The 27,812-nt window shown below is 57.1% G+C and overlaps 1 protein-coding gene across 8 annotated transcripts in view; it reads left to right on the top strand.

Moving 5' to 3' along the window:
- LRP1 (LDL receptor related protein 1) overlaps nucleotides 1–27,812 on the top strand; it is a 98,548-nt gene that overhangs the window by 14,082 nt on the left and 56,654 nt on the right. For all 8 annotated transcript variants that reach the window (XR_010351370.1, XM_064401205.1, XM_064401201.1 and 5 more), the window contains exons 2-6: nucleotides 3,852–3,974; nucleotides 8,629–8,766; nucleotides 11,346–11,465; nucleotides 13,661–13,789; nucleotides 13,928–14,191. Coding sequence is in view for 7 of the 8 variants with exons in the window: in XM_064401205.1 (XP_064257275.1) it covers nucleotides 3,852–3,974; nucleotides 8,629–8,766; nucleotides 11,346–11,465; nucleotides 13,661–13,789; nucleotides 13,928–14,191 (774 nt within the window). In the remaining variant the exon portion in view is untranslated. The remainder of the gene's footprint in view (nucleotides 1–3,851; nucleotides 3,975–8,628; nucleotides 8,767–11,345; nucleotides 11,466–13,660; nucleotides 13,790–13,927; nucleotides 14,192–27,812) is intronic.

Genomic DNA, 27,812 nt, shown 5'->3' with positions numbered 1-27,812 from the left:
CATATTTTGGCCCTTTTTCTGGGGACCTCTTTTACTTCATGCCTCTTTGGGGGCTGTTTTCTTCCATGCCTTTTTTGAGACCCTTTTATTTCTCCACTTTTCATGTCCTTATTTATTTATTTACTTATTTATTTACTTATTTATTTATTTATTTATTGCCACATTTTAATGCCATTTCTTCTCCTTTCTGACCCTCCTTCGGGCGTGTTCATTTTCCCACCGTCCCCCCTCACCTTTCCGCTATTTCCACCAACCTCCGCCGTGTTTTTCAGCGCGGTTTTGTCCCCTTTCGAGCCGGGGTCTCTCTCCCGTGGCTGCCAAGGCCGGGACGTGTCCCTGCAGCTGCCCTGGCCCCGCTCTGAGCCGCTCATTGTGCGCTGATGAAGGCGCCTTTATTCCCCAGCGCGGAGCCGGAGCTCCGCTGCCATCGCCGCCGCTGGGGCGAGCGCCCGCCCCGGGAAGGGAATTTGGCTCTGTCCGAGGGGTGCTTGAACAGAGACACCTTCTCTGATTGTCCACCTGGCACTGAGGGTGTTGAACCCGCCGGGAACACGCCGTGCCAGGACGGGGAATGAGCAGGGAATGCTGAGGAGCCTCGGGGGTGATCGCCTTCCATGCTGTCCCTGCTCAGAGCCGCGGTGCCTCTGGTTCTTCCCGTGGTTGGGAATGGTGGAGGGGATGGGTTTGGGTGCTCTGTGGTGGTGAGGAGAGCTCTGGGGTCATCCTGCATGGATCAGCTGCTGTCTGGAAGGTGTCCATCCTCAGGATGGTTTGTGTTGGTGCTTGGGAGGAATCCCATGTGTTCCTGCTCTGGTCCTGGAGCTGGGAATGCTCAGCCTGGAGGTGCTGAGTGATGATTCCTTCCAGCATCCCTGCTCCAGGAATGGTGTGGCCAGCAGGAGCAGGGAGGTCATCCTTGCCCTGTGCTCAGCACACCTGGAGTGCTGTGTCCAGTTCTGGCCCCTCAGTTTGGGAAGGAGATTGAGATGCTTGAGCCTGTCCAGAGGGGGCAACGAGGCTGGAGAGGGGCTGGAACCCAAACCCTGTGAGAAGCTGGAACACAAACCCTGTGAGCGGCTGGGGGCACAAACCCTGTGAGGGGCTGGAACCCAAACCCTGTGAGGGGCTGGAACTCAAACCCTGTGAGGGGCTGGGGGCACAAACCCTGTGAGGGGCTGGAACCCAAATCCTGTGAGGAAGGTCTGAGGGAGCTGGGGGTGCTCAGCCTGGAGGAAAGGAGATTTAGGGGTGCCCTCATCATTCTGCACAGCTCCTGAAAGGTGTCTGTGGCCAGGTGGGCTCTTTCTCCAGGCAGCACTGACAGAACCAGAGCACACACAGCCTCCAGCTGCACCAAGGGAAATTTAGTTTGGATATCAGGGAAAAGTTTTTTTTACAGAAAGGGCGATAAAGTTCTGGAATGACTGCCCGGGGAGGTGGTGCAGTCACCATCCCTGGGTGTGTTTAACAAAGCCTGGATGTGGCACTGGGTGCCAGGGTTGAGTTGAGGTGTTGGGTCTGGGTTGGACTCGATTGTCTTGAAGTTCTTTTCCAGCGCAGTGATTCTGTGAATTCTGTGATTGGTGTGTCCAGTACAAAACAAGCTCCTAGTTTCCCATCCCACAAACAAGCAGCTGGCAGTGAGTTCCCAGGGATTTGCCCTCCTGTAGCTCTGCCTGCTCCTTCGGGAAGTGAAACCTGTGGGTTGCAGCGGCTGCCGCAGCCGTAGGTCACGCTGTGGCTGCTGGAGACCTGGGAGGATGAGGAGGAGCAGGAAACCCACGAGAGTGTCAGCTCTTTGCTGTGGTTTTCTTAATGAATCCTGCCTTGGATGCGCCCGTGCCTGGGAGATGGAGGCGTCAGATGAGTTCCACTGGGAAGAGGGGGTGGAAGGGCTGGATTTGGAGCAGAGGATCCTGTCCCCGAGCCCGGGGGGAGGAAAGGGAAAGGGGACAGGCTCGGGATGTGCCTCTGGCCTAGGGAAGGTGGAGAGGAAGGACAGGGATGCTCCATCCATTTTGATCCGTCCAGTCTCCATCTTGGCTGTGCCGAGCAGCAGCTCCCACGCCGCCGGTGAGCAGGGGAGGAAGGGAGGCAGGGAAGCAGGGAAGCAGGTTGGCAGGAGGAGCCACATTCCCATCACAGCAAACGGCTCAGGCAAAGCAGCTCCGAGGGTTGTGACAGGGTGGGAAGTGTCCTCCCACCCTTCAGGGATGGGATTGGGATTAGGGACAGCATCATCCTCTCTCCACAGCCTCCTGTGCTGTGGAGCAGCCCCGTGGCAGGAGGAAGATGCAGGCACAGAAATCCCCCCTTTCCCGGGCTGAGCAGGAAGTGAAGGGGATCCTGGGAGAGGGGAATTTGGCAGGAGAGCAGGGATGCCACGAGATGAATGTTTTGGGAATTGCGTGTGTGGCTGCCTTTGCTTGAACAAGGGCTCACAGTTGTGTTGGGTTTGCAAGAGCTCCAGCCACTCCCATGGCTGGGGCTGGACAGTGACCCCCCTCCCATGGCTGGGGCTGGACAGTGACCCCCCCAAGGCTGGGGCTGGACAGTGACCCCCCCAGGGCTGGCAGTGAGCCCCCCAATTGCTGTGACCCCCATGGCAGTGACCCCCCCATGGCTGTCACCCCCCCATGTCAATGACCCCCATTTCAGTGACCCCCTCATTTCAGTGACCCCCATGTCAGTGACCCCCATTTCAGTGACCCCCACTTCAGCCCATGTTTGGGGGGTGCAGTGACCCCCTCATTTCAGTGACCCCCATTTCAGTGACCCCCATTTCAGCCCATGTTTGGGGGGTGCAGTGACCCCCTCATTTCAGTGACCCCCATTTCAGTGACCCCCATTTCAGCCCATGTTTGAGGGGTGCAGTGACCCCCTCATTTCAGTGACCCCCATTTCAGCCCATGTTTGAGGGGTGCAGTGACCCCCTCATTTCAGTTTATTTCAGACCCCCATTTTAATGACCCCCCCATTGTGTCCTCTCCTTTTGGGAGGCTGCAATGTCCCCTTCCACTTCAGTAACCCCCATTTCAGTGACCCCCATTTCAGTGACCCCCTATTTTAATGACCCCCCATTGCAATGTCCCCTCCCATTTCAGTGACCCCCATTTCAGTGACCCCTATTTTAATGACCCCCCATTGCAATGTCCCCTCCCATGTCAGTGACCCCCATTTCAGTGACCCCCATTTTAGTGACCCCTATTTTAATGACCCCTCATTGCAATGTCCCCTCCCATCTCAGTGACCCCCCCAAGGCATGAGCAGGAGGCTCTTCCCAGCCTTTCTCCCTCCCCAGACTCTGGATTTTGGCTTTTCCTTCTGGTTTTCCCTCTGTATTTTCCCTCCCTGCGTGTCCCATGAAGGATGTGGGGTCAGCCTTCCCCGGAGTGCTGGACATGGGATGGATGGATCCCCATCCTGCTGTTGTCCTCATGATTTAAAAAAGCATTACTTTTTAATTTGTTCTCATTTGGGTTTTCTTGTTTTTGCCCTGTTTTTCTCTTGCCTAGCACAGAAAACGAAGCGCCTCTGGCTCCCAGGAGCTAATTCATCCAAGTTAAATGATCTTTAAAATCTGCGAGCGCATCACAGTGCTCGACTCCTGTTTTCTCCCGGTGTAATTAATGCTCCAGCTTAAATTTCCTCCTTTCCTTAGGGGCAACTTGATGGATCCGGTGCCGGGCTCGAACTTCTGCCAAGCCATAGGAAAGAAATCATCCTCCCCCCCAAAATAAACCCTAAACCAATCTTGGCCTTTAATTGAAATTTGATTTTTCTTTTGAAACAACTTGTCCTTGGGAAGAAACTGATGTTGTTTATTATCGTTATTTCTTTTTCTCATCCAGCACCGAAGACTTGTAGCCCCAAACAGTTTGCATGCAAAGATCAGATTACGTGCATATCTAAGGGCTGGCGCTGTGACGGGGAGAAGGATTGTCCGGATGGCTCGGATGAATCTCCCGAGATATGTATGTATGCCTTTCCTTCCTAATCCTCTTCCTCTGCCTTTGCTCCTTCTCGCCACGGGCGTTCCAGGGCCCCGCGCAGCCATCGCACAACGTTCTACCTCAGCTCCTCTTGCAGCTCCTTGGGGTGGGGGTGTTCATTCCGTCCATCTGTCCATCCGTCCGTCACTCCCACCATCCATCCATGCATCCATCCATCCATCCATCCATCCATCCATCCATCCATCCATCATCCATCCATCCATGCATTCATCCATCATCCATCCATCCATCCATCCATTCATCATCCATCCATCCATCCATCCATCCATCCATCCATCCATCATCCATCCATCCATCATCCATCCATCATCCATCCATCCATGCATCCATCCATCCATGCATCCATCCATCCATCATCCATCCATCCATCCATCCATCCATCCATCCATCCATCCATCCATAATCTATCCATCCATGCATCCATCCATCCATCCATCCATCCATCCATCCATCCATCATCCATCATCCATCATCCATCATCCATCCATCCATCCATCCATCCATCCATCCATCCATCCATCCATCATCCATCCATCATCCATCCATCATCCATCATCCATCCATCATCCATCCATCCATCCATCCATCCATCCATCCATCCATCCATCATCCATCCATCATCCATCCATCCATCCATCATCCATCATCCATCCATCCATCCATCCATCCATCCATCCATCCATCCATCATCCATCCATCCATCATCCATCCATCATCCATCCATCATCCATCCATCATCCATCCATCCATCCATCCATCCATCCATCCATCCATCTATCCATCCATCATCCATCATCCATCCATCCATCATCCATCCATCCATCATCCATCATCCATCCATCATCCATCCATCCATCCATCCATCCATCCATCCATCCATCCATCATCCATCCATCATCCATCCATCCCCTATCCATCCATCCGTCCATCCGTCTGTCCATGGCTCCACAGCAGCCTCCTGGGAACAGGTGGTCGCTCATTATTTTTGTTTCCCTCAAAATGGATGTGCACGAGGAAGGAGGAGTCAGCAGCAGCGTCACCCCATTCTCAGCACCTCGGCGTTCCTGGGCACGGGGAGTGAGGGAAGGAGATCTCTGGGAGTCCCTGAGGAGATCTCTGGGAGTCCCATGGAGCAACTGGCCAGGGGACATCGCTGTCCCAGATGGGTTTTGGGGTTAGGATGCTGGATTGGGCTCATTGTCTGAGCTGTTGGAGCCACTTGGGCACAGCTCTGGAGGTGTTCCCTCACATGGGGTGGTGGAGTTTCTCTGGGAGGAAACAGAGAGCTGGGATGGGTTGGGTGAGGTGTGGGGTGGGAATTTGGGGGTGTCAGAGCTGTGGTGACACCAGGGATGGTGGCTGTGCCAGTCCCACTGTGCCTGGAGCTCTGCTCTGGCCAGGCTGGAGCAAGGAACCCCCTGTCCCCATGTCCCACATGGACACAGGACAGCCACCAGAAGAATCTCCTCGTCCCCTGTCCCAGCTCTCCCACCCAGATTCCCACTTCACGCTGTGCTTGGCAGAACCCTCTCCTCCTGAGCAGTTCCTGGTTCGGCTCTGGGTTTGTTTATTCCTTAAGGCAAAATGATGCAACGGCCCCTCCGTGGGAGGGATGGGGGGCTGGGATGGGCGGGCTGCCTCCAGTCAATCAGCAGCCCTGGAAAATTACAGCAGGAGGACTCGGAGGCTGGAAGAAATCTGTCCTGGTTGGCGTGTTCTGCTCCATCCATGGGGACAGGTGACCGCAGCATGGACCCCTTGGGTGCTCTTCCCTCTCCACCTTCTCCCTCTCTGTTCCCTGGGGCTGCTGAGGGGCCTGGTGCCAGGAGCAGCCTCTGGTGCTGTGGATGCACCTTGTGTCCCACTGTGAGGAGGTCGTGGATGTTGGAAGACTCTTGGGTTTGGTCCGAGCCCCCTGAGGGCTCATCCCTGGAGGACACGGGACCCCCGCTGCCCCTGTGCCCCTTGGAACACGCTTGGCACTTCCAGGACAGGGAAGTGGGAGCCTCTGTGAGACACAGAGCAAAGCCTGGCATCTCCTCTCTCCTCACCACCATGTGTGGGCCTGACTCTGTGTTTCCATCACCACCACAGACCCCAAACTTTGGAATCTCCCAGTTCTTCGGGAGCAGCTGACCTGGAGGGGCTGCACCTTCCTGAGCGGCTCTGCCCGCGTCCCCCAATTCCCACTTCACACCTCTAGACACCGGGAGGGCATCAGGGCGACGCTGTGCTCCCCAGGACACGGAGATTGGGGTGCCAGGGCCCATCTGGGTGCTGTTTCCACGGGCCAGGGGATGAGTGGAGCCTCCCTGCTCCTGCCCAGGCTCGTTCCCGCCGAGCCCGGCCTGTCAGCGCGGGCCCCCGCTATCTCCGGGATTGCCAGGCCGGCTTTTCTCACGCCACTCCGGCACCGGCGCTCCCGGCAGCCTCTCATCCCCCTTATCTCTCTGGCAGGGAGAGAATGACTTTTATTACTCTCATTTAATCCGTGTTTGAGGCGGGCTGCGAGCGCCGCGCCTCCGGAGCCCGCCGGTGCCGCGGTGTTTGCGTGGCACTGACGTTCTCCTGCCGCGGCTCTTGAAGCGCTGGCAGGCACGTGCCAGCTTTTCCTCCCCGGGGAATCCTTTCAAGTATTCCCTGCCTTTGCTCAGGTCCCTTCCTGTCCCCAGTGTTGCTCATTTGGTGCGAGTGGCTCATTTGGTGCGGTTCTTGCACCGTCAGTTTTTTTTTTTTTGCTCCACGGAGCTTTGCTGAGAGGAAAACACTTGGACAGGAGCCTCCATCCTGCTGGAGATCAAAGATGAGGGGCTCTGGGGAAGGAATTTGCTGTGCCTGGTTGGTCCATCCATTGATCCGAGGGTTTAGGACGCCTTGGATCCCTCATTTTGGCCTGCTGGATCTGCTGTTGGCCTGGTCCTGATGAGCTCTGAAGTGACCCAGAGCAGCAGCAGGACCCTCAGTGCTGCCATCCGTGTCCATCCTGATGGGACAAGTGGCACCATGCCACCCCTGCTCCTCCAGCCTCTTCCCTCATTGTGTTCCCCCCATCTGCGTCTCCCTGGGCTGTTGCCAAATCGACTGCAGGAGGAAGAATTGCTTTTCTTCTGTCCTTTTTTTTTTTTTTCTGAGTGGTTTTTTGAGGTTAGACATTCCTATCTAATTCGGCTCCTTGGGGTGTACCACAAGCTTGTCACATGTAATAAATTGGCTCATTTATTAGCGCCAACACGGTCAAAAGCAAACAAAGTGGCTTGTGGATTAATCCTGCCCTGTTTGGGATAAGTGGTTTGATCCAGGCTCTTTGCAGGGAATAATGGACACGGCAGAGCAGCTCTGACTGATGAATTGGGCGCTTCACTCCAGCCCCTCCATTCTTCTGGTCTATATATCGACGTTACTTAATTAACCCATAATTTGCAATTACCGTGGGCCCACCCTCTGCAAAAAATAAATGTGTGCAGTGGCACCCGGTAAGAAATTCTCCCAGGAATCATCTGCTGGGTGCCCTGGCACTGGGAAAGAGGAGAAGTTGAAATTTTTGCTGGCTGTGAGAGAGCCTGGGTGTCCTGAGCATCCTGGAGCATCCCCTCACCCCAGTGCCAGGCCAGTCTGCCCACTGGGAGCGTACTGGGATGTGTTTGAGACTCAGGGCAGAGATCTGCAGCCTGTTAAATTCTCATTTTCCAGGCATCCCTTGAGCAGGAATGGGGTCACTGCCCAGGATGGACAGAGGGAAGTTTTGGCTGGGATGGATTGAGGATCCTGCTCAGCATGAGGGGGAAGGTGTCACCAACCCTGTCACCTTCCCACAGCCCCGTGTGCTCCCAAGGGCTTTTATCCCCTCCTTAACCCAAGGCTCGTGGTGGGATCACACCCAGTGTGCCTCAGAGGTGTGGGATGAGGATGTACCAGCACACCGAGCTCTGTGTGTGATGTCACACTCCTCTCCAAGGAGAGCTGGAGCTTATTTAGGGCAAACTCTGCTGTTGGAGCCTCTGGTGAAGGTGACTGGGCTAAAACGGGACCGTGCCTGGACACGGTGTGTGCTGTGCCCTTCTCACTGCTCGTGGGGGCCCGGGGGGATCCACGGAGCTATTTCTGCCAGCCCTGCTGAGGGGAGGGAGAGGCGTGAACAGCCCCTGGAAAATGGGATTTCAATGTTTGGGCTGGGCAGAGAATTGTTGGAAGCTCTGGTGAAACGCTGCGTGTTCAGCCCAGGAATGTGGATTTGGGACAGGGAGAGGAGGAGACCCCATGGAGGGGGTCAGGATTTGCAGGGGCTGTGCCAGGGCTCATTGTCACCCCTGCTGCCACCTCCAGCCTGGGGTGAAGCCGTGCTGGACGTTGCAGGAGCTTTTCCTGGGGTTTCAGGTCGTTAATGGGTTTATGGTGTGTTTGTTGTTTGTCTCCATGCCTTGCTTCTTTTCAGAGGAGCTTAAAACTGAAGCCTGGCTTGCTTTGTAATTTTTCCAGTTAATAATGGAGATTAATTCTCCTTGTGCTGGGCTCAGAGGGGCCCCCCCATGTGCCACGGCCTCGGGACAAGGGGAGTGTTGGCACCCAGAGAGTCACGGTCCCTGTGCTGACCCTTGTGCCCTTTGGTGCCCCGCAGGTCCCCAGAGCAAAGTGTCCCGCTGCCAACCCAACGAGCACAACTGCCTGGGCACCGAGCTCTGCATCCACATGAGCAAACTCTGCAACGGGCTCCACGACTGCTTCGACGGCTCCGACGAGGGGCCGCACTGCCGGGGTAGGTTTGGGGGGCACAGGAAAGGGGGGCTGCCCCCTGGGGTTCTCCCCAACAGGGTGGGAGTGGTGAGGTGCCTGGTTTCTCCTGCTGAGTGTGAGCCCCACCACACTCAGCTCAGCTCAGTCTGTCACAGTTTGATGCTGGAGCAATACCAGTGTGCCCATGAAAAGATTTTTTTTCTCAAGTGAAAATAGCTTGTGAGATGCAACCAGAAACAGATTTGGGGGGCACAGGGTCCCAGGAAAAGGGGGCTGCCCCAATGGGGTGGGAGTGATGAGGTGCCTGGTTTCTCCTGCTGAGTGTGAGCCCCACCACACTCAGGTTTGACACTGGGGCAATACCAATGCACCCATAAAAAGACATATTTTTCAAATGAGTGCTGTGAGATGTGACCAGAAACAGATTTGGGGAGCACAGGATCCCAGGAAAGGGGATCTGCCCCCTGAGGTGCTCCCCAACAGGGTGGGAGTGATAAGGTCCCTGATTTCTCCTGTTGAGTGTGAGCCCCACCACACTCAGCTCAGCATGGTCTGTCATGATTTGACACTGGTGCAATACCACTGTGCCCATAAAAATATATTTTTTTCACATGAGTGCTGTGAGATGTGACCAGAAACAGAGATTTGGGGGGCACAGGGTCCCAGGAAAGGGGGGCTGCCCCAATGGGGTAGGAGTGATGAGATCCCTGGTTTCTCCTGTTGAGTGTGAGCCCCACCACACTCAGGTTTGACCCTAGGACAATGCCAATGCATCCATGAAAAGATATTTTTCTCAAATGAGTGCTGTGAGATGCAACCAGAAACAAAGATTTGGGGGGCACAGGGTCCCAGGAAAGGGGGGCTGCCCCCTGAGGTTCTCCCCAACAAGGTAGGAGTGATGAGGTGCCTGGTTTCTCCTGCTGAGTGTGAGCCCCACCACACTCAGGTTTGACACTGGAGCAATACCAATGCACCCATGAAAAGATATTTTTCTCAAATGGGTGCTGTGAGATGAGACCAGAAACAGAGGACTGGGGGTCCCAGGAAAGGGGGGCTGCCCCAATGAGGTAGGAGTGGTGAGATCCCTGATTTCTCCTGCTGAGTGTGAGCCCCAGCACACTCAGCTCAGCACAGTCACAGATCCAGAGATTATCCAGAGCCGCTTGGAAGTGAAATGCCCATCATTCCTGAGCCTGCAGCCATGAAATAGCTGCTTTGTCTCCTGGGCTTAAAAGCTCCAGGCCTGGGGTTCTGGTCCAGATAAGAGATACCACTGTGGTTTTTTCCTAATTTCCAGGAGCTTTGTCCCTGCTCCTGGCCTGTCCCCGTGGCTAATCCTGCTGGAAAACTCCCTAAACCAGCGTGCTGCTGTGCAGATTAATCGCTCAGAAACGTGTGTCCTGGGCTGACCTTGTGTTCTGGAGCCTCTCTGCTCCCCAACCCTCCCCTGCCTGGCCTGGGGGGCTCCTGTCCTGCTCCACCAAGACCCCAAAGGGCTCCCTGGTGGGACCCAGCTCCTCTGCACTGCCTGGATCCCATGGGAGCAGCCCGGGGCAGCTCCTGCAGCTGTTCCTGAGCTTGAGAATTAATATTTCAGTGAGAGCTCTCGTTACTTAAGTGGGATCTGATTTTTCACGGCCAGGCAGCACGTGAGCCACGTGAGCCGTGTCGGGGCAGCTGCTCAGGGGTTTGGGCACCTGGTGCTCGCAGGTTTGGGCACGCTGGGGCTGCCAGCCCTCGGTGGTGGATGCTGATTCCCCCCTGCCCGGGGCAGGTGCCACCCCAGGGAGGCATTTCCTCCTTTTCCTCGCAGCTGCTTGCGAGTTCCAGCCTGCCACTGCCCCAGGCGTGGGCAGGTGAGCTGTCACCTCGAGCTGTCACCCCACACTGTCACCCCAAGCTGTCACCCCAAGCAATCACCTCAAGCTGTCACCCTGAGTTGTCACCCTGAGCTGTCACCCCAAGCAATCACCTCGAGCTGTCACCCCGAGCTGTCACACTGAGCCATGACCTCAAGCCATCACCCCAAGCTGTCACCCTGAGCCACGACCCCAAATGGTCACCCCAACCCCTGTTCCCCGTCCTGCTGCTGGACCATTGCTCCCCCATCTCTGCTCCCCCATCTCTGCTCCCCCATCTCTGCCACCCTTGCAGACATCCTGGGGGGGTAATGCCAGTGCAGCCCCCATGCTGAACCCCCACATTGTCCCCTCTGAGCACTCCAGGGTTGGAAAGGGGGGAATTCTGGGCTCTCTGGTGCATCCACGTCCCTCAGGATGTCCTGGATCTGCATCCCATGCCACTCCCCTGCACAAGGGGTGCCACCCCTGGAATTGGCACAGAGGCAGCAGCACTGGGGGTGGCAGGGGCTGCTCAGACCCCCCTCGCTGGAGCAGCTGTGTGTCCCTCATGTCCTCCCTCCTTCTGCTGCTGCATCCATGGACTGAGGGGCTCAGTCCTCTCCTCTCTGGGGACGTGTGAGAAATGTGAAATTTCCCAGCAAACCCTGACAGGATTAGGTGATCCTGATGAGGTCTGGTGATCCTGCTCACCCAACCCTGGGTGACAACCTCTCTCTTCCACCTTCCCTGTCCCCTGCAGAACAACTGGCCAACTGCTCGGCTCTGGGCTGCCAGCACCACTGTGCCCCGACGCTGTCCGGCCCCGTCTGCTACTGCAACCACTCCTTCCAGCTGGCCGAGGACAGGAGGAGCTGCAGAGGTGGGGCAGGGCCGGGCAGGGCCCTCTGTCCCTGCTGGTGGCCGTGGCTGCGCGGGGACGGGGCCGATGTGGCTGCTGGAGGCAGCGCCGGGGCTCGGCCGGGAGGGAGCGGGGCTGGGCAGAGCTTGGGGCAGCACGGGGCTGGTGGGGTGGGGTGGGATTTATGGGATGGGATCCATGGGATTGGATTTATGGGATGGGATTGATGGGATGGGATTGGATTTTTGGGATGGGATGGGATTTATGGGATTGGATTTATAGGATGGGATGGGATTGGATTTTTGGGATGGGATGGGATGGGATTTATGGGATTGGATTTATGGGGTTGGATTTATGGGATGGGATCCATGGGATGGGATTTATAGGATGGAATCCATGGGATTGGATTTATGGGATGGGATGGGATCCATGGGATTGGATTTATGGGATGGGATTTATTGGATAAGATGGAGTCCATGGGATGGAATACATGGCATGGGATTTATGGGATGGGATGAGAAGGGATGGGATTTATGAGATTTATGGGATGGGATTTATGGGATGGGATGGGATGGGATGGGATGGGATGGGATGGGATGGGATGGGATGGGATGGATAGGATGGGAAGGGATGGGATTTATGAGATTTATGGCGTAGGATTTATGGGATGGGATGGGATGGGATGGGATGGGATGGGATGGGATGGGATGGGATTGATGGGATGGATAGGATGGGAAGGGATGGGATTTATGAGATTTATGGGATGGGATTTATGGGATGGGATTTGTGGGATTGGATTTATGGGATGGGATGGGATGGGATGGGATGGGATGGGATGGGATGGGATGGGATGGGATGGGATGGGATGGGATAGGATGGGATGGGATAGGATGGATGGGATGGCATTGATGGGATGGGATTTAGGGATTGGGATTTATGGGATGGGATAGGATGGGATGGGATTTATGGGACTGATGGGATGGATGGGGACTCCCCCCGCTGTGGATGTGGCTCCCAAAAGCCTGAGTGAGGAATACTGGGAATAAAGAAAAGGCTTTGTCTTTGTGCACGGATGCTCCTGGCATCTCTGCCTCAGAGAGGATGGGAGAAATAGGAGAGGGTCAGGATTGATGCCATCAGTGTGATGGAAACAGGTCTGGAAGTGAGAGATTGTGGTGGCTCCATCCCTTTCTGTGGTGGAAGGGACCATTCCCAGTTCTGGCACGGAGCTCTGGGGGATTCATCACCTTCATCTGCCAGAAGAAAGAGCAGCTGAGCCAGGGGTTGGCGAGCTGGAGATTAGAGGGATTTGGGGTGGGAATGGAGGGGCAGAGCTGGGGGAGGCTCCGTGGCCAGGCAGGGGCTGTTCTGCAGCTGATGCTGGAGCAGGGAACCAGGGGCTGCCTGCCTGGCCATGGGGTGGCCTTGGAAGTGAGGGGCTCTTTGATTCCGTGGGAGGCTGATGTGAGGGTCCCTTCAGCTCCTCTGGAGGCTGGTGTGAGGGTCCCTTTGACAGAAGGTTGATGTGAGGGTCCCTTTCACTCCTCAGAAGGTTGATGTGAGGGTTCCTTGGGTTCTTAGGCAGGTTGATGTGAGGGTCCCTTTGACAGAAGGTTGATGTGAGGGTCCCTTTCACTCCTCAGAAGGTTGATGTGAGGGTTCCTTGGGTTCTTAGGCAGGTTGATGTGAGGGTCCCTTTGATAGAAGGTTGATGTGAGGGTCCCTTTGACAGAAGGTTGATGTGAGGGTCCCTTTGATAGAAGGTTGATGTGAGGGTTCCTAGGTTGATGTGAGGGTCCCTTTGACTCCTCAGAAGGGTGATGTGAGGGTCCCTTTGATAGAAGGTTGATGTGAGGGTCCCTTTGACAGAAGGTTGATGTGAGGGTCCCTTTGACTCCTCAGAAGGGTGATGTGAGGGTTCCTTGGGTTCTTAGGCAGGTTGATGTGAGGGTCCCTTTGACAGAAGGTTGCTGTGAGGGTCCCTTTGACTCCTCAGAAGGTTGATGTGAGGGTCCCTTTGACTCCTCAGAAGGTTGATGTGAGGGTTCCTTGGATTCCCTGTCAGGCTGATGTGAGGGTCCCTTTAGCTCAGGGATCATCCCCTCCTCTCCAGCTCCACCCTGGAGAAACTGAGGAGCTTCACTTCCTCTTCAAACAGTGAAGGAGTTTGTTTTTTTTTTCTGATCCAAACCTTGTTTTTTCCCTGTCTTTCCCAGACTTTGATGAGTGCACCGTGTACGGGACCTGCAGCCAGACGTGCACCAACACAGAGGGCTCCTACACGTGCAGCTGTGTCGAGGGCTATCTCCTGCAGCCAGACAACAGATCCTGCAAAGCCAAGAATGGTGAGACCCTCAGCAGGGAGAGCTTTGGGTGGTGCTCCAGGACAGCTCTGCAGACCACGGCCCTGAGTTTTCCAGGCTGGGGTCACAGCCACAGGACTGAGGTGTGCCCTGACCCTGTTGTCCCCTCCTTGCCCCCAGAGCCCGTGGATCGCCCTCCTGTGCTGCTCATTGCCAACTCCCAGAACATCCTGGCCACGTACCTGAGCGGGGCCCCCGTGCCCAACATCACCCCCACCAGCGCCAAGCAGACCACGGCCATGGACTTCAACTACGTGGAGGACACCGTGTGCTGGGTCCACGTGGGTGACAGCGCCTCCCAGACCATCCTCAAGTGCGCCAAGATCCCCAACCTGAAGGGCTTTGTGGAAGAACGGTCCATCAACATCTCCCTGAGCCTGCACCGTGAGTGCCCACCCCCCTCGGGACCCCCGTCCTGCTCCCCCGTCCTCAATTCCCAGGCTGTGGTGGGTGAAACTGGGAAGGAGGCAGCTTCCCACAGGTCGTTCCCTTGCCTGTTGTTATTATTTCTATCCAGTTCAGCAATTTCTTGGTGTGCAGATATGAGGAGAAGCAATACAGGGAGCAGGGATTCAGTTCTTTCTTCCCTTGGTCCCACCCCAAACAAGTGACCGAGTCCCACCCCATAAAAATGACCAAGAACAAACTCCCAACCCACAGGTGCCTCTGTGGGTGCCACTGAGTCACTGTGAGTGGCTGGTGGCAGTTTCCTTCTGCTGGTGGCTCCGTGGCCAGAACGAGTGTGGTTAAAGCTCCGTGTCCTGTTTGGGCTTGCTGGTCCCAGCTCTGCACTCAGGGTGGGAGGGAGAGTTACTGCTTGGGGTTTTGGTGCTCTCTGAGGAGCTTCCAGCACCTTCCCTGCCTGCACAGAGCAGTGGGGCTGGTGGAGCAGGGGAGCTGGGCTGTGGGACACCATTCCTGTCACTGCTTTTGTCCTTTGACCAAGTCAGTCAAGGTGGAATTGGGGGATCTGGGGCTTGCAGTGGGTCTCTGTCAGGTTTTTGGTTCCCTGGTGTCATTTCCCCCAGGGATTTTGCCTCCTGAAGCTGGGGAGGCTTCCAGGGGAGGCTGAAGTGAGAGGGATCCCCTTACCCCACCCACTGTGCAATGGCTCATCCAGGAAATTGGGATGGACAGATGTCTGCAAAGGACTGAAGGTCCTGAGTGGATCTCAGAGCTGAGAGGGATTCTCTGCAGAGGGCAGTGGGGTTTGAGCTGGGATCCTGGGGGTCCTGGGAATCCTGGGGGTCCTGAGGGTCCTGGGAGTCCCAGGAATCCTGGGGATCTCAGGGATCCTGGAGGTCCTGGGGATCCTGGGGGTCCTGAGGATCCTAGGGATCTTGGGGATCCTGGGGGTCCTGGGGGTCCTAGGAATCCTGGGGATCCTGGAGATCCTGGGGGTCCTGGGGATCTCGGGGTTCCTGGGGATCTTGGGGCTCCTGGGGATCTCAGGTGCCCTGGGGATCCTGGAGATCCTGGGGGTCCTGGGGATCTCGGGGTTCCTGGGGATCTTGGGGCTCCTGGGGATCTCAGGGGTCCTGGGGGTCCTGAGGATCCTGGGGGTCCTGGGGGTCCTGGGGGTCCTGGGGTCTGTGTGTGGCTGGGCTGGGCAGGCTGTGGGCACTGCCGAGGGTGTGTGCACAGTTAATTTAAGCTCACCCTGTGTATTTTTAGGGCAGGGTGTATTTTTAGGGAGAGGCCTCACCCTTTGCTCTCACAGGCGATTGATAGCGTGGAGCTGAGCAGGACAGGGCTCGGCTTCCTGCTCCCCTCCTGGGATTTAGGGGTGTCCCTGGCATTTAGGGGCATCCCTGGGATTTTAGGGGTGTCCCTGGTATTTAGGGGATCTCTTTAGGTTCCCCTCTCCCTCAGAGCAAGGCTGGCTCATCAGCACAAAGGAAGTGGAGGAGTGAATTCCCCCAGCACTGGGCGAGCTGAGGTCGGGATGAGGAGATAATGTCACTCTCCTGCAGGACCCTGGCGAATCCAATTAGTGGTTTCCCTCTTTATTTGCTTCTTTATGGCATTATCTGCTCCCAGCAGGAATGGGGCCTCCCTGGTGCCTGCTGCTAATGGGGCTTGAGCTGGCATCTGATGGGGGGAGATTGATGCTCTGGCTGCCCGGGATGAGCCCGGCTCCCCTGGCTCCCCGTCCTGCAGAGATTCCTGTCACTTGTGCTGCTGGAGATGTGTTAAATGAAGGCTGTTAACAGCCCTTGGCACGACCCGATGTCCTCAGAGCTTTGTTGTTCCCCTGGTCCTTACACTCCCGAAGGTTTTTGCTCTCCGCAGGCTCGGGAGCCTCGGGGCTTCCTGCAGCGCCTCCCTCCTCACTGCCCGTGGGGATTTGTCACAGGCAGCGATTTTCTCACTTGATCTGAGCTGGCTGGTTCCCTACCCCCAGGTCTTTTTCCGGGGACACACTAAAAAGCAGAGGCTGGTGAAGCCTTCCATCCATTTCTCTTACGAGATTTCCTGCTTGGTGTTGGAATTGGGTAATTTCTCTCCACCATCAGCCGGAGTGGGCTGGGGGGGCTCTGGCCAGCTCGGGGGGATGTGTGGGGCTTGGGGCAGGTGGGATGATGTGGGGAGGGGTCCAGCCTGTCCCCATCTCCACAGGGACCTTGGAAGTGGCACCGTCCTGCCAGCCCTGGGTGCTTGGTGTCCCTCAGTGCTCACCCCTGTGATGAGGATGAGGCACGAGCCATGGCACGGGAAGGGCTCGTCCTTCCTGCCAGCACTGAATTGTAACAAGAAGAGCTTGTCTTGTCCTTCCTCGCATGCTGCTGTCCCTCTCCTCCTCTCCGTGTGACAATCCTGCAGTGTTCCTGGCCAGGAGGATCCTGGCAGGCTCAAGGATGGAGGCACGTGCCTGTGCCCAGGCTGCCCTGACCCCTTGAAGCATCAGGATGGCACAGGGGGGTTCACTCTGAACCCCCTGTCAGCTCTGAGCCCCTCTGGCATGGGCCAGGGGACAGCTGGGGACCTGTCCCAGCCCCCCTTGGACCCTCTGTGCTCCGTGGCAGATCCTTGACCTCCGGGGACTTTGTGATCCCGTGGGTTTTCTCAACCAGATTCCAGCCTCCACGTGTTTCCCCAGACAATGTCCTTGTTTGTTTGGAGTTGGGCTTCCAAGGAATTTCAGAGCCAAACAGAGCACTAAAAAATAATAATTAAAATCTCTCGCTGGGCTCTTGTGCTGCTGCTTCTCGTGTCACGGCCGGAGCTCCCAGCTCCCCCAGTTCCCCCAGCTCCCCCAGCTCCTCCAGCTCTCCCAGTTCCCCCAGTTCCCCCAGCTCCTCCAGCTCTCCCAGTTCCCCCAGTTCCCCCAGCTCCTCCAGCTCTTCCAGCTCCTCCAGCTCTCCAAGCTCTCTCAGCTCGCCCAAATCTCCAATCTTATCCTGCTGGACTTGTCCCCCCATCCTGGAGTCTTGTCCCCCCATCCTGAAACCCTGTCCCCCCATCCTGCTGGCCTTGTCCCCCCATCTTGCTGGCCTTGTCCCTCCATCCTGGGGCCTTGTCCCCCCATCCTGCGGCCTTGTCCCCTCATCCTGCTGGCCTTGTCCCCCCATCCTACTAACCTTGTCCCCCCATCCTGGAGCCTTGTCCCCCCATCCTGCTGGCCTTGTCCCCCCATCCTGGGGCCTTGTCCCCCCATCCTAGGGCCTTATCCCCCCATCCTGGAGCCTTGTCCCCCCATCCTGGAGCCTTGTCCCCCCATCCTGGGGCCTTGTCCCCCATCCTGGAGTGTTTGTCAGAGATCACATCCTTGAGCAATCCTCACTGCTCAGCCATGGAGGGAAGCAGCTGTGCTGGAGGATTTGTGCCTCCTTCCATCAGATTCATGTCCCTGTCCCCTAGAGGTGACACCAGGAGGTGGGAACAGCTCCCTAGAGCGTGCACAGAGGCCAGGGCTGTCCTTAGGAGGCCACCTTGAGCTGGCAGCAGGCCAGGGCTGTGCTGGTCACCTCTGGGCCCCCACGCTGGCGTTGACAGCGTGCTAAATCCCCGTCTCCGGTGCGCTGTGATCGGGTGACACTCGGCTCCCAGGGCAAGACTTTGCTTGGGCTGTGGAAAAATACTGGGGAACACGTGTCAGGAGCCAGAGCACTGGGCTTCTCGGTGGCTCTTGGGGTGGCTGCCCTCTCCCTGCCCCTCCCCTCCCCTTCCCGTGCTCTTTCAGTTTCTTTTTCCCCTTTTCTGTGGCTTTTTGCGTGGTCAGAACCGGCAGGATCTGGTCACCAGCTGGGCTGGGTGATGCCAGGGAATGCTTTTATTGTGCTGGCAGGTGCCTGGAGCTGGCACTGCTCATCCCAGCTCTGGGGCTGCTCCTTCCCAGTCCAGGGCACTGCTCTCCCAGTCCCAACACTGCTCCTTCCCAGTCCCAGTGCCACTCTCCCAGTCCAGCTCTGCTCTCCCAGTCCAGCCCTGCTCTCCCAGTCCAGCTCTGCTCTCCCAGTCCAGCCCTGCTCTCCCAGTCCAGCTCTGCTCTCCCAGTCCAGCCCTGCTCTCCCAGTCCAGCCCTGCTCTCCCAGTCCAGCCCTGCTCTCCCAGTCCAGCCCTGCTCTCCCAATCCAGCACTGCTCCTTCCCAGTACCAACACTGCTCTCCCAGTCCCAGCACTGCTCCTTTCCAGTTCCAGTGCCACTCTCCCAGTCCAGCCCTGCTCTCCCAGTCCCAGTGCCACTCTCCCAGTCTAGCACTGCTCCTTTCCAGTCCCAGCACTGCTCTCCCAGTCTAGCACTGCTCCTTTCCAGTTCCAGTGCCACTCTCCCAGTCCAGCCCTGCTCTCCCAGTCCCAGTGCCACTCTCCCAGTCCAGCCCTGCTCTCCCAGTCCCAGTGCCACTCTCCCAGTCTAGCACTGCTCCTTTCCAGTCCCAGCACTGCTCTCCCAGTCTTGCACTGCTCCTTTCCAGTCCCAGTGCCACTCTCCCAGTCCCAGTTCTGCTCTTCCAGTTTCAGCACTGCTTTCCCAGTTCAGCCTTATTCTCCCAGTCCAGCACTGCTCCTTCCCAGTTCAGCTCTGCTCTCCCAGTCCCAGCTCTGCTCTCCCAGTCCCAATTCTGCTCTCCCAGTCCAGCCCTGCTCTCCCAGTCCAGCACTGCTCTCCCAGTCCAGCACTGCTCTCCCAGTCCCAGCTCTGCTCTCCCAGTCCCAGCTCTCCTCTCCCAGTCCAGCACTGCTCCTTCCCAGTTCAGCCCTGCTCTCCCAGTCCAGCACTGCTCTCCCAGTCCCAGCTCTCCTCTCCCAGTCCAGCACTGCTCTCCCAGTCCAGCACTGCTCTCCCAGTCCAGCACTGCTCTCCCAGTCCCAGCTCTCCTCTCCCAGTCTAGCACTGCTCTCCCAGTTCAGCTCTGCTCTCCCAGTCCAGCACTGCTCCTTCCCAGTTCAGCTCTGCTCTCCCAGTCCCAGCTCTCCTCTCCCAGTCCGGCACTGCTCTTTCCCAGTTCCAGCCCTGCCCTCCCAGTCCAGCCCTGCTCTCCCAGTCCCAGCTCTGCTCTCCCAGTCCAGCACTGCTCCTTCCCAGTTCAGCTCTGCTCTCCCAGTCCCAGCTCTCCTCTCCCAGTCCGGCACTGCTCTTTCCCAGTTCCAGCCCTGCCCTCCCAGTCCAGCCCTGCCCTCCCAGTCCAGCCCTGCCCTCCCAGTCCAGCCCTGCTCTCCCAGCTGGCGCAGGCAGCACCTCTGCAGCTCAGCAGGATCCATGCAGGGCTGCTGGGGAAGGACTGCAGAGGTGCCATGATTTATTATTTCTCACTTTAAGGTTTGTTGTTTTCCTTTATAAAACAAGCCCCCGGGAAGGGGTTTGAAATATCAGGACATTTGATCCTGAGTGCATTATAAACCCTAAACAGCAGCAATCTGGCCACCATTACAATCCCTTCCTGGGCAGCATCAATCCCAAAGCTCGGGGGGTGTTTTCATTGACTCCATGTCACTGTCACTCGGAATGGCCTGTCCCCATGCCAGCAGGCAGAGGAGCTGTGGCTGCTGGGACAGATTGATTTCAGGGCCGTGGTGCTCTGCAGAGGAATCCAAGTACATTTCTTCCCCCACTTTGCATGGAAAGCTATTTTTCTTCCTTGCTGCCTCATCCTGGCCAAGAAAGAGGCTCCGACGTGAACTCTTGGCAGGAGAGGGGGATGATTGGTAACTTCATCTCGTGGTTCCTTTCTGTTGCCTTTTTTTTTTTTAACTGTTTATGGCTGTTCTTGTTGCAGTGAGGAAGGAAAGTGGGAGCTGGGGGAGAGCAGGGAAAAAGGGAGAGAAGGGGATAAACGGGAGCAGGGGATAAATGGGAACAAGGGATAAATGGGAGCAAAGGATAAATGGGAGCAGGGGATAAATGGGACCAGGAAATGGAGGGGAGAAGGGGATAGGGGAGAACAGGGGATAGGGGAGAACAGGGGATAGGGGAGAGCAGGGAATAAATGGGATCAGGGGATAAATGGGAGCAGGGGAAGGATAAATGGGAGCAGGGGATAAATGGGAACAGGGGACAAATGGGAGCAGGGGATAAATGGGAGCAGGACATGGAGGGGAGCAGGGGATAGGGGAGAACAGAGGATGGGAGAGAGAAGGGGATAGATGGGATCAGGGGATAAATGGGACCAGGGGATAAATTGAAGCAAGGGATAAATGGGAGCAGGGGATAAAATGGGAGCAAGGGATAAATGGGATCAGGGGATAAAATGGGAGCAAGGGATAAATGGGATCAGGGGATAAAATGGGAGCAGGACATGGAGGGGAGCAGGGGATAGGGGAGAGCAAGGACCAGGATGGATGGGAGAAGGGGATAGGGGAGAGCAAGGACCAGGATGGATGGGAGCAGGGAATGGGATGAGTGGGAGAAGGGGATAGGGGAGAGCAGGGACCACAGGGGAAAGCAGGGATTGGGTGAGAGCAGGGGATGAAGGAAAGCTGGAGCTGGGGGGAGCAGGAGCTGGAGGGAGCAGGGGATTGGGGGAACAGGGGATTGGGGGAACAGGGACTGGGGACCATGTCTGGAGCCGTGCACTCACACCAGCTCATTGTGTGGCAGGGGACAACACCATGATGGTGATTTTAACCAGTCTGTTAACGAAGATCTGACACTCGGGACCCTGCTGTGGCTCTGCCCAGCACCTCTGACTCCCCTTACCTGCTGTTTCCCCTCGTAGGGAACAGAAATAAATCCCCCAAGGGGACTGAGACCCCCTGAAACCACCCCCAGGCTGTGGTGGCAGGGGTGAGCTGCATTCCCACAGCTTTTGCTGGAGACAAAAGGGTGACACGAATGTCCTGAGTCATGAGGATGCTCGTGCCCAGGGACGGGTTTGATTTCACATGGACAGGAGCGTGTCTGTCCCAGCACACATCTGTGTGTCCCAGCACACATCTGTGTGTCCATCCTGCACTGCCTCGTGCCAGGCTCACTGCAGGAGCCCCTTGGGACCTTTCCTGGCCCCATTTCTGCTTTCTCATCCCCCCCTCTCCCCCCAGATCACCCCAGTGACGGGTTCCCATCGAGCCTGTGTCTCTCTCCTCTCACCCAGAAGGAAGCCAAGTGCCCCGTCCCTCCCTCAGCCTCTGTGGAATATTTGTGCCCATGGAATGGTCTCATTAAGGCAGAGTAATTAGCGGTCCCTTGGCTGCCCTCCACACCCGGAGCTCATTCCATTCCATCCCTGTTCCTGCTCTTCCCACCTCCTGTGCCTCGGCCAGGCTCTGCAGGGATGCTGCAGGGTTGAGCCAGGACATGGGGAGGAGTGAAAGTTTGGGGTGTCCCCACCCCGGGGAGCTGGAGATGGTGTCAGTGAGGGGCTGGAGATCCCTTGGACACGGTTCCCCTTCAGATGCAGCCATGGTGCTGCACCGGAGCAGGACACAGCCTGAAGAGGAGGAAAGTTTGGGGTGTCCCCACCTTAGGGAGCTGGAGAGGTGCCAGTGACTGCTTGGACATGGTTCCCCTTCAGATGCAGCTGTGGTGCTGCACTGGAGCAGAGCATGGCCTGAAGAGGAGGCAAATTTGGGGTGTCCCCACCTTGGGGAGCTGGAGGTGGTGTCAGTGAGGGGTTGGAGGTGCTGGTGATCCTTGATTCCACTTCAGATGCAGCTGTGGTGCTGCACTGGAGCAGAACATGCCCTGAGGATAAGGCAAATTTGGGGTGTCCCCACCATGGGGAGCTGGAGTCAACAGCCTGAAGAGGAGTGAAAGTTTGGGGTGTCCCCACCCCGGGGAGCTGGAGGTGGTGTCAGTGAGGGGCTGGAGATCCCTTGGACATGGTTCCCCTTCAGATGCAGCCATGGTGCTGCACCGGAGCAGGACACAGCCTTAAGAGGAGGAAAGTTTGGGGTGTCCCCACCTTAGGGAGCTGGAGACGTGCCAGTGACTGCTTGGACATGGTTCCCCTTCAGATGCAGCTGTGGTGCTGCACTGGAGCAGAGCATGGCCTGAAGAGGAGGCAAATTTGGGGTGTCCCCACCTTGGGGAGCTGGAGGTGGTGTCAGTGAGGGGTTGGAGGTGCTGGTGATCCTTGATTCTACTTCAGATGCAGCCGTGGTGCTGCACTGGAGCAGAACATGCCCTGAGGATAAGGCAAATTTGGGGTGTCCCCACCCTGGGGAGCTGGAGATGGTGTCAGTGAGGGGCTGGAGATCCCTTGGACATGGTTCTCCTTCAGATGCAGCCATGGTGCTGCACCAGAGCAGAACACAGCCTGAAGGGGAGGCAATTTTGGGGTGTCCCCACCATGAGGAGCTGGAGATGGTGTCAGTGAGGGGCTGGAGATCCCTTGGACATGGTTCTCCTTCAGATGCAGCCGTAGTGCTGCACTGGAATAGAACACAGCCTGAAGAGGAGTGAAAGTTTGGGGTGTCCCCACCTTAGGGAGCTGGAGGTGGTGTCAGTGAGGGGCTGGACATCCCTTGGACACGGTTCCCCTTCAGTGGTGCTGCGCTGGGGGTCCCAGGCACAGGCAGCCCATGGCCTGGGGCTCCCAGTGCTCCCTGGAGAAGGGCAGTGCTCCAGCCTGTCCCAGGGCTGGGATGTCCCTCTGGGGGGGCTGCACAGCCCGTGTCACCCCCGAGGAACGTTTGGCTTGTGCAGGGCGGGCGCGAGCGTGCGCAGAGCCCCGGGGATCCATCCCAGCAGCGGCTCAGACATCCTGGCCGCGGGCCACCGGCTTCCACCCAGCGGTTCCTCTCTCTTAGCGGAGAGCAGGGGGTGAATTTATTTATTTTTGAGCCTGGTTTGCTGAGGCAACGAGGCTGACGTGACGGCTGTGGCCGTGTGTGGCGGTGGCAGCCATCCCCTCCTGCCCTGCTCGGACACAAGGACTCGGCTGTTCCTGGGAGCAGGGGGGCTGTGCTGGACCCTCGGGGGCACGGGGTGTCTGTCCGGCCGTCCGGCGCCCTTGGGGGGGGGCGGGAGTTTGTCTTTGTGCTCGTTCCTGTTAACATACTTCTAATTAAGGAAAATTGTCCCCAGGAGCAGTGTTTATCCACGGAGCGCGGTGCCGTCACAGAGACGGTCTTGTTCTCCCGCGGAGAGGATGCCTGTGGAGGGAAGAGGCAGAAATTCCTCCAGATTATGGCATTATGTAAATGTATCAAACGGATCATTCCCTATAAAAAAAAAAAGGAAAGTAGGAAACCGATGTATTTCAGCAGCCCTGGGGAGCGCATTCCTGACGAGCCTCCGTTCCTGCGCCGCCGCCGGCGTTTCTGAGCCGAAATATTCGGCGACTTTTCCAAGATGTTTTTCCGCCGAGGCCGCGTGCCGGGCGCCCGGGGGGCTCGTGGGGCCACCCACCAGCCTGCCTGGGTTTCTCACTGGGTGGCAAGCTGGCCACGGCCCCTGCTTGCCCCACGGGATGCAGTGTCCGCTGCTCTCCGTGGGATGTGGCGTGGATGGGCAGCTGTGAGGTGAACGTGGTTCTCCTGAGGCTCTTGGGGTTTGTGTCAGGGCTGGTTGACCCTGGGGGAGCAAGAACCAGCTCTTTATAGGACTTTAATATTCTTTATTTATTCTTTATCGCTTTGTTATTCGTTATTTAAAGCCAGATGTTGGCAGTGGTGGTGGGTCCGTCTCTGTTCTCTGTCCTGTGTGCTGGGGCAAGGGGAAAAATGCTGCTCAGCAGAATGGGAACAAGGATTTGGTGTTGGAATTCTGTGCCCAGGGATGATTCTGGCTGCTTCAAGCAGAGCTGGGACCTCTCCTGCCCACCCACCATCCCTGTCCTGCCCTCCTGGGAATGCTCCCTTGAGGGGAAGTGGAGATTCTCCCAAACTTAGAATCATGGAATTATTAAGGTTGGAGAAGCCCTCTAAGACCCCTGAGTCCAACCATTAACCCGTGCCAGGTCATTGCTGAAACGTGTCCCCAAGTGCCACATCCAGATGATGTTTTTGGCTGCTTCAAGCAGAGCTGGCACCACTCCTGCCCCCCCATCCCTGTCCTGCTCTCCTGGGAATGCTCCCTTGAGGGGTATCTGGGAAGTGGAGTTTCTCCCAGCCTCAGAATCATGGAATTATTAAGGCTGGAAAAGCCCTATAAGACCCTTAAGTCCAACCATTAACCCAGCACTGCCAGGTCATGGCTGAAACGTGTCCCCAAGTGCCACATCCAGACATTTCAGGAGGAATTTTGTCATGGAAAGGGTTGTGAGGCATTGTAGGGGCTGCTGAGGGAGGTGGTGAGGTGCCCATCCCTGGAGGTGTCTGAGGAACAGCTGGATGTGGCACTCAGGGCTCTTGCAGGGATCTGTCACAGCTTGGACTCCATGGTCTTGGAAGGTTTTTCCAACCTCAGGGATTCTGAAATTCAGGGATTTTTTTTGCTGTGAACCTCTGTGGATACAGGGGGTTTCTCCTTTTCCTTGCTCCTCTGTGCAGGAGCCTGGATGAGCTGCTGGGTGGCTGCGTCCCCCTCGCAGCTGTTTGAGGGCTGTCGAAATCCCTGGTTTAATCCGAGGGAAGATTGTGTGTTTCCTTCCTCCTCCCGTCAGGCCACAATTGATGTGTTTGCAGACTGCACAGCAACTGATTCATGCAGAGCAAAGTTATGTGCTGGGTCAGCAAAGCTCCTTCCCCAAAAAACCCACAGCCCTGCAGTGCCTCACTGGGAGTGGGGTAAATTGGGTTGAGGGAGGGAGAACCTCAGGCTGCAGCTCCTGTGGGAAATGTGGAGCTCCATGACCCGCTTGTGTCAAGGAGTTCTTGGAGTGGGACTGTCCCACCTGGAGCTCTGGGAGCCCAGCAGAAGAAGGAGGCCCTGGAGATGCTCTGAGGGTTGGAGCAGCTTTGCTGTGGGAGAGCTTGGGGTGTTCACCTGGAGCTGAGAAGGCTCCAGGGAAAGCTCAGAGCTTCTTCCAGTGCCTGAAGAGCCTCCAGGAGAGCTGGGACAGGGGCTTGGAGTGACAGGACACAAGGAATGGCTTCCCACCCACTCAGAGAGGTGGGATTTTAGGAAGAAATTCTTCCCTGTGAGGGTGGGCAGGCCCTGGCAGATGTGGCTGCCCCTGGATCCCTGCAAGTGTCCAGGGCCAGGTTGGATGGGACTTGGAGCAACTTGAGATAGTGAAAGTTGCCTCAGGTGGGACTGGGATGATCTTTAAGATCCCTTTTGACCCAAACCGTTTCAGGATTCTCTGAAAAGGGAAAATCCAAGCTCAGAGTGACGCGCAGGGCTTTGCGGCAGGAACAGTTCGGTCGGGGTCGCTCGGGCCCTGGCGGGTGTGAAACCAGGAAACATCTGTGAGGGTGGGTTTTGGGGTTTGCTGAAGTTGCCAACCCGCCCATGTTGAGCAACTTTAGTGAAGTTCCCTCATCCTCCATCCTCCCTCCATCTGCCCTCCCTGCTTGCAAGGCCACCTCCCCCCCGAGCGGGGCTGCCGGCCTGGACCCTGTCCCCATGTCCCTGTGAGGTTTTTTTGGCTGCCTGTCCCAGGAAGAGCCTTGGAAAAGCCGACATTCCCCGCTCTCTGCCCCCACCAGCTCAATTCCAAAGGCTCTCAAATAAATAAATCTTGGGAAATGAGCTCGGCGTGTCGCAATCGCCGAGGTTGAGCAAGGAGGAGGATGGATTCCAGGATGGGAATTGGTGGGGAGAGGCACCCGAGGGGGGCTCTGGGAGGGAGGGAGGGGTCTCCACCCCCGGGATTCTCAGTGGAAATCACCTCCGACCCCTCCAGGGCACAGGGTCGTCCCTGCTGGTCCCCTCAGATGGGTCCAAAGGGTGTTTTTGTGGTCATGGGTGGTCGTGGCACTGTCCCATTTTGGGTGGGGGACACAGGGGGAGACTCTCCCCCTCTCCAAAAATTGAGAAGGAGGGGGGTTAAAGTTGCAGGCCAACACCAGGGCTTAAAATAGATGTTTTCTAAATTAGCTTCCACCAAAAGTTCAAGAGGAAATCCAGGTTTAGCTGAGGCTACAAGAAAGAGCTGAAAATAATAATAATAATAATAATAATAATGATGATGATGATGGTGAAAATAACAATGATGATGATAATAACAACAGTGGCAATAATAAAGAAATAAAAAGTGATTCCTACAAAGGAGAGGGGAGGATGGTGAGCGGGGAGAGAAGGAGCAAAGCTGGAAAACAAAAGCCTTTGAGGAGGGTAATGCTTTCCAGCTGCAAAAATAAAGCCTGGGAGAGGAGCAAGTGCTTGCGTCACCCCCAGCCCCCCGGCCCTGTGCTGCCCTGCCCGGAGCTGGGGCCTGTCTGGAGACCCCCAGCTGGACCAGGACCCTCCGCTCCCCCGGGCTGGGGCAGGATGGGTGTGAGGAGAGCGTGGGGCTGGAAGTCTGTGGCTTGTTTTGGCCATTTTCCCTTTGGATTCCTCTGAGTGTTGGGCTGGACTCGGCTCCAGCTGGGAGGGAGAGGCAGGAAAGGGGCTCTGGTGATGGGACAGAGAGACAGAGATGGTTGGACCCCCTCGAGGAGGAGAAGCCGGGGGTCTGCAGCCGTGGGTGGGGGGCGAGGGCCCCCGAGCCGTTCTGCCAACGCTCCCCATCCGCCCCTGCTTGGATCGCTCCCCCGGTCCTGTGACTCTGACTCAGCCACGCAGGCGCCAGCCAAGACCTGCTTTTTTTGGGGAATTCTTGCACATCCCTCTGCTGAAGCGTTTCTCGCCCCGGCAGGGCCCTGCCGCCCCCTCCCCACGTCACAGGGGGGTCTGGGGGTGCTGGGTGGGGAGCAGGGGAGGGCGGTGGCTGCTGCTGGTGACAGCAGGACTCTGTCCTGGGGGCAGAACGTGGCCCTTGCGCCCCAATGTACATTTTTAGGTGCTTTTCATCCCAAACCCCTCTGGTTTGTGATGGGGTAGGGGGTCCCGGCTGGAGCAGGAGCCCTGTGCCAGCCCTGGCATGTTGGGAGCCCTGTTTGGGGTTGATGCTCATTCCTTGGCTCGGGCTGTTTCCACTTGTTTTTACGAGCTGCCTCTCGCCGGGTGGCGGCTGCGGCCTCACCCTTCCGGAGGGGGGGGTCACTGTCGGCATCACCGTGTCCCCATCCCCATCCCCAGTGGCCCACGAGGGGCTGGGTGAGCTGGCCTGGCTAACCCAGGGATGGGGTTTGGGGTTTGTGCACCCCAAACTCTCTGTGTGCTCATCCCGTGCTCTCATCCCAGCCTGGCGGTGTGGATGGAGTCGGCGCCGCCGAGGAGAGCCCGGGGTGGGGTGGGGGCATTGCAAAACCTCCTGGCTTGATTCATGTTTTCCCTGCCGAGCTGCTGCCTTGGTTAATAATTCAGTGCTGTCTGGCCCTGCTCCACTGGGGCTGTCTGGGTCTCACTGACCTTGGGGTCCTGGGGCTGCTGTGGCTCATCCCTGCTGCTCTGGGGCTGTCCAGGTCCTGCTGGCCTTGGGGTCCTGGGACTGGGAGGTCTCTATACCCCATCCCTGCTCCTCCAGAGCTCTCTGAGTCCTGCTGGCCTTGGGGTTCTGGGTCCTGGGGCTGCTGTGCTCCATCCCTGCTCCTCCAGAACTGTCCAGGTCCTGCTGGCCTTGGGGTCCTGGGACT

Source organism: Passer domesticus, chromosome 31, assembly GCF_036417665.1.
Source record: "Passer domesticus isolate bPasDom1 chromosome 31, bPasDom1.hap1, whole genome shotgun sequence".
Taxonomy (NCBI): Eukaryota; Metazoa; Chordata; class Aves; order Passeriformes; family Passeridae; genus Passer; species Passer domesticus.
The sequence above is the reverse complement of the archived record's forward strand: the minus strand, read 5'-3'. Positions and strand labels throughout refer to the sequence as shown.